General features: G+C 41.4%; 1 protein-coding gene across 1 annotated transcript in view; it reads right to left on the bottom strand.

Moving 5' to 3' along the window:
* STX12 (syntaxin 12) overlaps positions 1 to 9303 on the bottom strand; it is a 34593-nt gene extending 25290 nt beyond the window's left edge. The window contains exon 1 of the mRNA XM_024554443.4: positions 9069 to 9303. Coding sequence (XP_024410211.1) covers positions 9069 to 9186 — 118 coding nt within the window. The 5' untranslated portion in view covers positions 9187 to 9303. The remainder of the gene's footprint in view (positions 1 to 9068) is intronic.
* Positions 9304 to 12956: the final 3653 nt, after the last annotated feature.

The following is a 12956-nucleotide window of genomic DNA, read 5'->3' as shown; positions in this document are numbered from 1 at the left end:
GATTGAATCTAAAATAGAGTTTTCTGTTCAACTTGGTTAATAAGAAAGCTTTTTTCTAAGCATTCTAGTAAATTTGTTACAACATTCTGGATGAAAATAACTGGGTATCTTCTATGAAATGCTACATAAGAGGTGGGGGGGAGGTGGAGGGAAAAGGCAGACAACTGTACTTTAACAACAATGAAATTTAAAAAAATAATAAATTTTAAAAAGAAAAAGAAAAAGAAATGCTACATAATCCTGGAAATCTGATGACCAGGTCAAATATAAAGACAATCATTCAGTTCTATGTAAGCAATTTTGTTATTTTTAAAACAGGGCTTTGGTTTCTCCTATCACTGAATTTCATTTTTTTTAAGGTTTATTTATTTTTAGAGAGAGGGAGAGAAACATCAATCAGTTGCCTCCTGCAGGCCCCCAACCAGGGACCTGGCCCGCAACCCAGGCACATGCCCTGACTGGGAACTGAACCGACAACCTGTCAGTCTGCAGGCCAGCGCTCAATCCACTGAGCCACATCAGCCAGGGTGACTTTCCATTTTTAAAAGCATGGCTTGGCTAAAACTTTTAAAAGACTACAAAGCAAATCAATTTATTTTACATTTCAGCTAACATCCACCTAGAACTACTCTAAATTGAACACTCTTTATGTTCTTTTAGCTGAGCTTTAAGCAGAATCTGAATCTCCAAATGAACCTTAATCCAAATCAAAGTCTAGTCATAGTGAAAGCAAGTGCCATAACAAGTGGGAAAAAAATTATTTTCATTTGACATCTAATGCTCTAATTCAGTATTTTTTAAAAAGCCAAACATAAATTCAACAACAAAAAACCCCACATTATTGACATTACAGAAAATGATAGCCTGAGGTGATTATGACAATAATGTCATTTTGTGTCTTATTCTGAAAATTCGGTTTACACTGTTTTCACATAGCTTCAATGAAAATGACCTGACTTATAAAAATTAACCACTGTCTTACAACAGTAAAGCTCCAAACTAAACCGAACACGAGTACTAAATATCAAAGGTATAATCTTCCACCCGACGTATGACAGAATATGTAACGGTTAAGAGAACAGATTCTGGCCCTGGCTGGTGTAGCTCAGTGGACTGAGTGCTGGTCTGCGAACCAAAGGGTCACTGGTTTGATTACTAGTCAGGGCACGTGCCTGGGTTGCAGGACAGGTGCCCAGTAGGGGGTGCGTGAGAGGCAACCACACATTGATGTTTCCCTCCCCCTCTTTCTCCCTCCCTTCCCCACTCTCTAAAAGTACATAAATAAAATCTTCTTTTAAAAAAGAGTACAGATTCTGAATTCCAACTGCCTATGTGTTGTTATTCCTGGTTCCACCACTTCCTAGCTTTTTGATCTTGAGCAAAATGCTCCACTCCTGTGTGCCTCGGTTTCCTCACCTTAAAAATGAGAATAACTCTCATGTGGTTGTTGTGAGGATGAGAGATAATATGAATCTAAATTTAGGACAGTGGCGCAGAAAGGACTCAATTAAGGATAGCTATTATTATCAAATGCAAGACCAAGTAAAATGTACTTAGCAATGATAAAATCAATTAAGCACACATTTAATGCCAACTACGTATCCACTGCTGCGCCAGGCGCTGTAGCTAACTAAACAGGAACACCAATGCACGGTCTCTCTATTCCCACGAAACTAACAGCGATGTCTCTAGTTGGAATGACGAGGTCAAGAAACATAAATTCATTAGAGAATACAGAATATAAGTGTTCAACTGTGAAAAGAAATTGCCTGCAAATTCAAAGAAAAAAAAAATGAGAGCTAATATTTCCTAAACACTATGTTGCAGGCACTGTTTTAAACATGTTACATAAATTACCTCATTTAATCCTCAGAACCCTAAGAAATAAATATTAACTCCATTTAATAAATGAGAATATTGAGAAATAGAGGGGTAAAGCTATATGTTACAGTTAGTAAGAAGCAGATCTAGGATTCAAATCCCGTAGTCTGACTCTTGAGCCTGCTCACCTAACTACCACACTGTAGTAGGGCGGGGAACTCAACCAATACCACCACCACTTACTGAGTGGTTACGATGCGCCAGACACTATCCTAGGCACTTTCAAACAACCCACTTTGACGATACTATTCACTTGACAGATGGGGTAACAGAGAAAAAGGGGAAATAACCTGTTCAAGGTTAACAGTGCACAGAGGAACAGGGACTCAGTAACAGATCTACTGACCCCTAAAGCCCATGCCTTCTGACTTCATTGTCAAAAACAAAAGAAGGCACTGGCTGGTATGGCTCAGTGGACTGAGTGTCAGCCTGTGAACCAAAGAGTCACCAGTTTGATTCCCAGTCAGGGCACATGCCTGGGATGTAGGCCAGGTCCCCGGTGAGAGGCACACAAGAGACAAACCACACACTGATGTTTCTCTCCCTCTCTTTCTCCCTTCCCTCCCTCTAAAAATATATAAATAAAATCTTTTTTAAAAAGCGAAGGAAGGCTTAGTTATATGTGGCAGGATTTAAGTATAACTCAAAGAATTGTATAATTTGAGGACTTCCAGCCAAGATGGAGGTATAGGTAGACACACTGTGCCTCCTCGCACAACCAAAAGAAGGACAACAATTTAAAAACAAAAAACAACCGGACCTGAGAGAAAATCAAACTGTATGGAAGTCCGACAACCAAGGAGATAAAGAAGAGACATTCATCTAGACTAGTAGGAGGGGCGGAGATGGGCAGCTGGGCGGAGAGGACTCTTGGCAAGGCCACGGCTGGTAGAGCGGGCAGTCCCTCATTCGGGGGCAGATAAACCAGGAGGAACAACTGGGGAGCGAAGCAGACCACGAAACCCAAGCCTCCAGCGCGGGGAAATAAACCCTCAAACTTCTGATTGAAAACACCTGTGGGGGTTGTGGCAGCGGCAGCATGAGAAACTCCCAGCCTCACAGAAGAGTTCGTTGGAGAGACCCACAGGGGCCTAGAACGTACACAATCCCACCCACCCAGGAACCAGAAAAGGAAGGGCCCAATTTGATTGTGGGTAGTGGGGGAAGTGAATGAAAACCAGCAGAGAGCAGAGCAAGCCCCATTGCTCCCTCTCGGCCCCTTCCCTACATACAGCATCACACCACAGTGACCAGCGTTACCCCGCCCCGGTGAATACCTAAGGCTCCGCCCCTTTACATAACAGGCGCACCGAGACAAAAAAAATGGCCCATATGAAAGAACAGATCAAAGCTCCAGAAAAAATACAACTAAGCGACAAAGAGATAGCCAACCTATCAGATGCACAGTTCAAAACACTGGTAATCAGTATGCTCACAGAATTGGTTGAGTATGGTCGCAAATTAGATGAAAAAATGAAGGCTATGCTAAGTGAAATAAAGGCAAATGTATAGGGAACCAATAGTGATGGGAAGGAAACTGGGACTCAAATCAGCGCTGTGGACCAGAAGGAAGAAAGAAACATTCAACCAGAAAAGAATGAAGAAACAAGAATTCTAAAAAATGAGAAGAGGCTTAGGAACCTCCAGGACATCTTTAAACGTTCCAACATCCGAATCATAGGGGTGCCAGAAGGAGAAGAGGAAGAGCAACAAATTGAAAACTTATTTGAACAAATAATGAAGGAGAATTTCCCCAATCTGGCAAAGGAAATAGACTTCCAGGAAGTCCAGGAAGCCCGGAAAGTCCCAAAGAATTTGGACCCAAGGAGGAACACACCAAGGCACATCATAATTACACTACCCAGGATTAAAAATAAGGAGAGAATTTTAGAAGCAGGAAGAGAATAGGAGACAGTTACTTACAAAGGAGTTCCCATAAGACTCTCAGCTGATTTCTCAAAAGAGACCTTACAGGCAAGAAGGGGCTGGAAAGAAGTATTCCAAGTCATGAAAGGCAAGGACCTACATCCAAGATTACTGTATCCAGCAAAGCTTTCATTTAGAATGGAAGGGCAGATAAAGTGCTTCCCAGATAAGGTCAAGTTAAAGGAGTTCATCATCACCAAGCCCTTATTATATGAAATGTTAAAGGGATTTATCTAAGAAAAAGAAGATAAAAAATATGAACAGTAAAATGACAGCAAACTCACAGTTATTAACAACCACACCTAAAACAAAAACAAAAGCAAACTAAGCAAACAACTAGAACAGGAACAGAATCACAGAAATGGAGATCACATGGAGGGTTATCAACAGGGGAGTGGGAGGGGGAGAAAGGGGGAAAAGGTACAGAGAATAGCATAAATGATGGGGAGAAAAGGCATACAACTGTAATTGAATAACAATAAAAAATTTTTTTTAAAGTAGCATAAATGATAGGTAGAAAATAGACAGGGGGAGGTTAAGAATAGTATAGGAAATGTAGTAGCCAAAGAACTTATATGTATGACCCATGGACATGAGCTAAAGGGGGGGAATGTAGGTGGAAGGGGGTGTGCAGGGTGGAGGGGAATAAGGGGGGGGAATGGGACAACTGTAATAGCATAATCAATAAAATATATTTAAAAATAAAAAATAAAAAAAGAATTGTATAATATGGATAGGTAGTGAGGTAGGGAAAGATATTAAAAAAAGGAGGAAGAGAACAAGCAAACGTCAGTGTTTAGGGATGTTAAGAAAGCAACTCTGCCTACAGCAAGGGGTAAAGAGAAGTAGAAAATATGGTTAATTTGGGTTAAGATGACCGAGAGGATAAAAGCAAGGTAAAATGTTAAGATCTGATGTAGCAAACAACACAGAACCACTGCAGGCTCTTCAGAAGGTGAGTGGATGGATAATAAAACAGGATTTCAGACGTTGTGCTCATGGCATTATCAGGATGAAGGAGAATGGGAACAGAGGCCCTGGGAGTATGCTGTTGGAATACAGATGTTGAGATCACGAAAACTTAAGAGGGTAGCAATGAAATAGAAAGCAAAGGGAAAATATGAAAATAACTTTGAAAGAAAAACCTACAGAATTTCTTGATAATCAGTTTTAAAAGTTCAATTGCTTTTTGTTTTTTTAGTAAACAAAATAATATCAATAAATTAACATCATTAAGTAACAGAAATGCTGTTACTGCATACCCTCCTTGGGGCATGCTCACTTGAATCTCCTTTTTGAGTGAATTTTCTTTTTCCTAAACTCTAAGGACCCCCACAAGACTTGCAACCAGGGGAGCAAAGTGCAGCAACAGCTTGTCCCGGGCTAACCCTCTGAATCAGTCTCTAAGGCCGCCTTTTCTCTGACTTTCCAATGAACTGACAGCAGCCCCACCTAAGCTCACTCTTTGCTGTAACATTTGTAGGGAGCCAAAGTATCCTAGGCTCTCTCCTGTGGCTTCTTCTATCCTAGGCCTTTCCTTGTTTCACTGTCCCCAGCTTTAATAAACGTATCCTCAAAATCAAAGTTTAAAAAAAAAACAAAAACCCAGAAATGCTGTTCTTCAACTTCTTCAGAGATAACTCGGAGGCTATTAGGTTTTTTCCAATATTTGCCTCAGCAAATGCCTGCTCAGACCTTTCATTCCACAACAGGCAGCGTCAAGCAGTTTCCCTCTGTACCAAAAACATACTGTTAACAACTCTTTGTACCAAGCAGTGACCCTTAGCTGTACCTGTAACAACCCACGCGGTGACCTGCCGTATTTCAGGCTGATATGCTCAGCGACTGCACACCCATGTCTGTCACTATAAAGGTAAGAAAAAAAATCGCTATTCTCTCATATTTTCAATGGGTACAGGTTCTTGCAGAGTTGGATGGATGTGGGTATATGTCTCAGCTCATGTTCAGAATGTACACTTAGATATGATGGCCATGGCTTAGAGAGGTTTGGGGGGCAAACGCTAGCCTGACAGTACTCAGTGGGTAGACACAATGTCACCATGCCAATTTCAAGTTCCCAACTCCTCACCAAGCGATCCCAAAGGAAGAATTCTAATTCATATTGCCTAGGGTCAATAAGATGCGGCCAGTACCACATAGTACAAGGAGAATGCAGCAAGAGTTCCAAGATGGTAGAAAAACCTCATTCATTCAAATCTACTATGTACAACTTATCAAGCATCAAGACCCTACATGATATGATCCCTGGCTACCTCCCTGACCTTATGCTCTCTCCTCTAACTGCAGACAAGCCACACTAGCCTCCCTGCTATTTGAACACACAAAGATCTTTGCTCTTGCTATTCCCTCTGCCTAGAATGCCTTCCCCTGGTACTTGCAGGGCTGTCTCCCTCGCTTTACTCAGGTGTCTACTCAAATGTCACCTCCTTAGAGAGGCCCTCCTTGACCAAATTACCTCAAATAGCACACCCACCCTCCTCTCCTCATTCTCTATTCCCTTGTGCTGCTTCTCCTTCATTGCACTTATTATTCAACATTATTTATATATGTGTATGTATGCATTTGTGCATACACACATACAAACACACACACACACAATCAGTGAAGGGATTCTGTCTTTCTTGTTCATCAACTCCATCCCCAGCATGGAACAGGTGCTCAAAGAATGTTTGTTGAACAGTAAATGAATGAATCTATCATACGCTTGGGAGTGAGGTAAGTACTAGAAACATAAAGAAGAATCAAGTCATGTCCCATGTTTTAAAGGCACTAACGATCTAGCAGGGGACGGAGACACATCACAAGACGACGAAGTTCAACAGCCTCAGGTATTCCCATAGTTTCCTATGGAGTTAAAAAGTCACTTGTAACCTGAAGTGTTAACTGCTGTAAAACTGTAATATTAATTAAAAATTACAAAAAGGCTAATTGCTGATCATAAGAAAAAGACCTGGTTTCAGATTCAGGTATTGCCATGTTAGCTGGGTAATTATTTATCTTTCTCAGCATGTTTCCTAATCTATAAAATTAAAATAATATTGGTAATTACAGGGTTGTTATAAAATTAAGATATTGTATGTAAAGAATTTTTCAGGGGGAGGGGGTGGGTATAAGGGAACTAAATGGTAATGGAAAAAATATAATGAAGATTATATATTTTTTAAAAAAGAATTTTTCATACTGCCTGGCACACAGTATGTACCCAAATGTTAGTTATTAATGTAATTAATGGTTGACTCCAATGTTCCTTTAGCCCAATTCCCAATCTTAAATCTTACCAATTCTATCACCAAAGAAGCCTCTCCTATCATTTCCTTCCTTTTTATTTCCAGTCTCTAAACGGTGTCTCTGATTGCAGTGTGTCCCTTCCAATTCAATCTACATATTCCTAAAGAATTAAATCCAACCCTCCCCTGTCCCCCAGTTTAGCACTTAAAGCTCTTCCTATGTGGGCACCAACTTACCTTTCCAACCCTATTTTCCACTACTTTGCGGAGTCCACCACTCTGGCCAAATTAACTCTACTTTTCTACATACACCCTATGCTTTCCTACCACATTGCCTTGTTCATTTCATCCCTTCCTGGAATGCCCTTCCATTTTTTACCATCAAAAGTTCACATTCTTTCCACCATCTTTCCAGACCTAGCTCAAATGCCATAATGCCTTCCCTGACCCTTCCCGACTGAAAATGATCTTTCTCTCCCCTGAATACCTAATGTTGTTTATACCTCTTCTATGGCACTGATCCCGTTCGACTTTCTATATCGATTATGTTCTCCACAGAAACCCTTTTGAAAGAATCCATGCTAGTTCCCACAGTACTTATCACATAGCCTGATACTCAAATATTATGTAGAATGACTTCACAAATAGATATTAAAATTAGATTTAGCCTCAACAGAAAACTTTTGGCTTTGAACCAGACTTTTTTGATCTAACTTGTATTGCAGCTCCCTCACAGAGAGAAAACGGAACACGAAGTACTGCTACATTTCCGAGCCAGGGGTCATATTCTTTTTTTTTTTTTAATTTCTGGATTAAACAGACCACATACTCTTCTTTCCACTTTCGAATCACTCAGTCTCAATCCCTTCCCATCGGGAACTTCCCACTTCTCAAATTCTACATGGTGTACTTAAATTTAAAAGCAAAATGATACTCTGTTCTTTAAAAATACTGAAAATAACTGTGTTCAGGGCCAACTAGTTCTGCCTATTAACAGTACTGCCAAGTTTACAAAACACACAATAACAAAAAACAAATGATCACCCTTTTTCCAGGTAAAGGTGCTGCTGCTCTCCTGTTCATAGGGCTGAACTGAGTCCCAGGCAGAAGAGCCTGTATTTGACTCATTCAGCTAGTCTCACTCAGACACTACTTGTGGGGATGAAGTTTTAAGACAATGATCTGAAATCCACCTCCAACTCTACTGTGTCTTAATTAGTATATGATTATGGCTAAGACCCTGAGTTTCTCTGTGTATCAGATTTGTTCAAGAGTCGGTAAATAGTGAAGGAAAACAAAAGTTTCATCGGTTTGAAATGCAAAAATATGTGCAAATCTTTTGCTACAAAAGACAGAATGATGTGAATTGAAATGTTTACGGTGAATTCTCTTTGTTAAAACGGAAGTTATCTCACCCCTCAAATACAAGTCATTGTATCTGATTTCCAAATTCATTAAAGGAAGAACTGTTTTTTAAGTCACCCAAACACACGCCCTCTCCACTTCCCTTAATTGAAAGCTGCTGATTTCCAAGGAGCCAGAGCTGAGGAGAACGTAAACCCAAAGTTTAAATCAGTAAACAACTACCGATGCAAACTGGCCAAACAGGAAAGAGAGGTGGGGGGCGGTGGCGTGGGGTAGGCGATGACGGGGAAAGACTCGGCTGACCACTGCACCAAATCAACTCACGGATCTCGAGGTGACACACACACATACTCCCACCCTGGGGCTGTCAGGACTGATGTTTTGACACCAATACCATGAGGGCATAACTCTTAAGGAGAGACTCAAGCTTCCTTTCAGCTGGGGCTCGGGACCCTCAGGAAGTCCGGGCCTGACAAGACTCGGGGATGACAGCTCGCCGCCCCCAGAGTGGAAAGCCCGAGACGTCTTCTGGAGAGGCCTTGGCCGCAGCCCCAAACGGGCTCCACGTCACGGCAGCTTCACCCAGGCCTGTCCCTGGGACAGCCCTCGCACCCCAGCTCTGTCCCCCAGCTCTGTCCCCCGGCTTACTGGCTTGGCTGATCCGCTGTATATTGCCGCTGCATGTCTGGATGATGCTGCTGAAGTCCCGAAGCTGGGGCCCCGAGGGCCCCGGGTTCCAGTACATGTCTAAGGGACCGTAGGACATAACGAGGAGCTGAAGCTGACTCGCCCTGTTCGGCTGTCCCACCGGAAGTAGCCACCAAACCGGACCGCAGACCAACTGGGATACCGGGAAGAGAAAGGGCGGGGAAGGGACTGAGAATGCGTGCGCACTAGCCCCGCCCCATCGCAGTGCGCACGCGTTTGCCCCGCCCTGCTGTACTGTGCGCCTGTGCAGCCTGAAGTAGTCCCGGGGACAGTAGCTTAGAGACTGGATGCGCTGGGCCAGAAGGATGCTCGTCGGAGTGGTGACGTTACACGGTTGGAGCTGGGATTGGATGAGCTGAGGTGGCTGGCGGTACTGTTTCTCGCCAGGGCACGGTGACAGAAGGCAGGAATTTTCGATTAGCCGGATGATCTCAGCCCTAACATGTTCTATTCTGAGAATTCAGGCCCAAATATGGGAGTATTCGACAATGTTGAAACTCAGATCATTAACCAAACTCCTGAAATTCCTCATTCTGCTTCCATCCTGGCTTTGTTAGTGTTTGCGGAGTATTTATGGTTTACAAACCACTTCCATCTCTCCTCCCACCCCTTTTCTAATCAAAACGATATGATTATAGTAATAAAAATAGTTTATCGAGCATGTACTGTTGTGAATTGTCACTGCAATTCAGTTGTTCATAAAACAGCAAGGGACCATGTTTTTACCTTCAGGATAGATAGTAAACAATCGGTTTTTTAAATGACGTAAAGTAACTGAACAAAGTAAGCGTTAATATTTTTCCTTTACAATTGAGAAAATTAAGACCACAGGTTAATTTGCTTTTATGAGATTTGACTGCAAAACCCAAATACTAAACCAACTCCATTGTCATCTCGCTACTTTCTAAAGCGCATTCTCATATTCCCAAGTTCATTCTTCATCTAAATGCCTGGCAAATGGCATCTTCATTTGTATCCCAAACCAAGATTTTAAATCTTTTTCTTAAGTCATTTGGAGTGTATGTCCTCAATGTCCCGAAAGAAGACTGCATTTTGTGAGCTTATGGTAAGTGGAAAGACAGGGGTAAGACTTTGGTTTGGAAGATCAAGATAGAAGTGAAGGGAAATTGGCAGTGTTTGTTTCCTGTGTTCTCCATCCCAACCCACCCTGGCCTGCTTTGCGAATCTCTGGGGAATGGCAAAGAGAGGAAGCTGCTTTCCGTATGCGGGAGGGGAACCCCAACGGGTGAATGAGCCTTCATTCCGCCTTCGAGTTTTTGTAAGGTAGTCTATCTCTGTTTTTTTGTTGGAGCATTTATAAGAGCATTTCTTTCTCTATAGAATGGAACAGATAACATTTGGGGGCTCTCACTCTGCTTAAAACTCTACCATTTCTTAGCATCCATAGTTTTATGTCTTAGCAAATCGTGTAAATTGTACTTTTTAACTGTAAAATAGTCTTGAGAATGTTTTCATTTATATTTGACTCCGTGTAAAGTGAAGTTCAGTAAAGGTATTTTTCCCCTAGCAATTGAAGATACAGGGGTGGTTTTCTTTTTTCATTTCAAATGAATAGTGGTTGTCTATCTGTATCCTGTGCTATCTTGTCCTGTCCCTACATAACAATACATTGGTGCCTTGCAAATACTAGATGTCACATGAACATTTCTCGAATTTATACATGAATAATAAAAAATCACTACCATTTCTTAAATGCCTACCTAGGCAAAGTGAACAAATTTTACAAACATTTATCCGTAATCCCCAACATAAAGCCCATGTGATAAAGACCACCTGTGGTCTGACAAACTTAGTTTTATTAACTGAATGCTGTAAGGCAGACTGCACATCAGAGGAACAAGCACAGGAAGAGATAGTTATTCTAGGATTGGGGAAGAGATGGAGTGTAGGTAAAATTTAAAAGAAAGGGTGTTTTGATATAGCCTCAAAGTACAGAAGGCTATTTGTAAAGGGATTATCGTTAGGCCTGAGATGAAAGGACTGGAAATCCTGTTTCCTTGGAAACTACAAGGTGAAGATAAATGTGGCCTGTTGTAGCTGGAAACCCCTTATCTGAAGCTTTGCACCTGGGTTGGAAATTGAGGCTGCTGTTCTGTGTCAAAGTAACTCAGATCCTCCAGGCAAGAGTGGAATATTCCATTCTTACTGATATTTCAGTTAGCAATTTTCTAAAATCTGTGATGTTAGAGAATAAGGTTTCTCAGCTTTATGTCCTTTCGTTAACTGACAAAAACAGTTTTCATGGTTGGCACCCATCAAGATGAGATTAGCTCCTTGGTAACAGATAAGGAAATCCATGTTCTCTAAAGGTTCTGGGTACTTGCCCAATGTCATACAGCTACTAAGTATCAGAGCTGTGTTTCATACATATTCTATGACCCAGCAATTCTACTCCTAACTATAAACTCAAAAGATATGCCCACATATGTGCTCCAAAAACCAAGTATGGGAATGTTCATAGTAGCATTTTTAGGATTAAGTGCTTTTCTATATTAACTGTTATTGTTATAATTGACATACAATAGAATGCAGATACTGTGTTCAACAAATTTTGACACTTTTATATACTCATGTCACCACCACCCAAACCAAGATATAGAACATTTTTATCATCACCCCAGAAAGTCTTCTTGAGCTATGCTCCTTTCTAATCAATTCCACTTATCCACAGAAATCATTCTGATTTTTATCACTACAAATTAGTTTTGCCAGTTTTTGGACTTCATAGTGATGAAATCATATTTTATGTGTTCTTCAGTGTTCGGTGTGTTTCAATTGACATGTTTTGAAAAATATTTTGTAAAAGACTTTAAAATTTATTTTACACAGAGGGTAAGGGAGGGAGAAAGAGAGGGAGAGAAACATCAATGTGTGGTTCCTTCATGCACCCCCTACTGGGGACCTGGCCCACAACCCAGGCATGTGCCCTGACTGGGAATCGAACCAGCGGCCTTTTGGTTCGCAGGCCGGCGCTAAATCCACTGAGCCACACCAGCCAGGACTAACATGATGTTTTTAAGGTTTACAATGTTGCATATATCAGTGGTTTGGTATTTTTTTATTGCTAAATAAATGTGTAAGACTGAATAAATGCATAAAGACAATTCACACAATAAAGGTGGTCATAAACATAGTCCATTGTCTTACTCTGTTTGGGCTGCTGTAACAAAATACCACAAACAGGGTGGCTTATAAACAACAGAAATTTCTCCCAGTTCTGGAGGCTGGAAAGTCTAAGATCAAGGTGCTAGCATGGGTTGTCTTATAAGAGCCCTCTTTCTAGTTCACAGCTAGCACCTTCTGGCTGTGTCATGTGGTGGAAGGAGCATAGGAAGCTCTCTGTAGAGGCTGCTTTATACAGCACTAGTTCCACTCATGAGGACAGAGCCTACGCACCTCCCAAGGGCCCCACCTCCTAAAACTATCATGTTTGAGGATTGGGATTTCAACATAGGAGTTTTGTGGAGAATACAAACATTGAGACCATAGAACCTACAAAATAAAACTATCTACAATTATTTAGAGAAAATAAGTTGTCATTGAGTCTATAAAATAGTACGACCAGGATGTGACAGTGATAATACCTGTTATTAAGCTATTAGCACCAAGGTTTCAAACTCATACATCCCTCACGTTCTTGAGATGGCACCTCAAAAACCTCTCACTCATACCTTATTAAAATTCATGCTGCCCTGGCTGGTGTAGCTCAGTGGATTGAGTGCCGGCCTGAGAACCAAAAGGTCGCTGGTTTGATTCCTGGTCAGGGCACATGCCTGGGTTGCAGGCCAGATACCTATTTGGGGGCAT

This window comes from Desmodus rotundus, chromosome 3 (genome assembly GCF_022682495.2).
Source record: "Desmodus rotundus isolate HL8 chromosome 3, HLdesRot8A.1, whole genome shotgun sequence".
NCBI lineage: Eukaryota > Metazoa > Chordata > Mammalia > Chiroptera > Phyllostomidae > Desmodus > Desmodus rotundus.
Note: the sequence above shows the minus strand (reverse complement) of the source record. Positions and strands in the feature narration are given on the sequence as shown.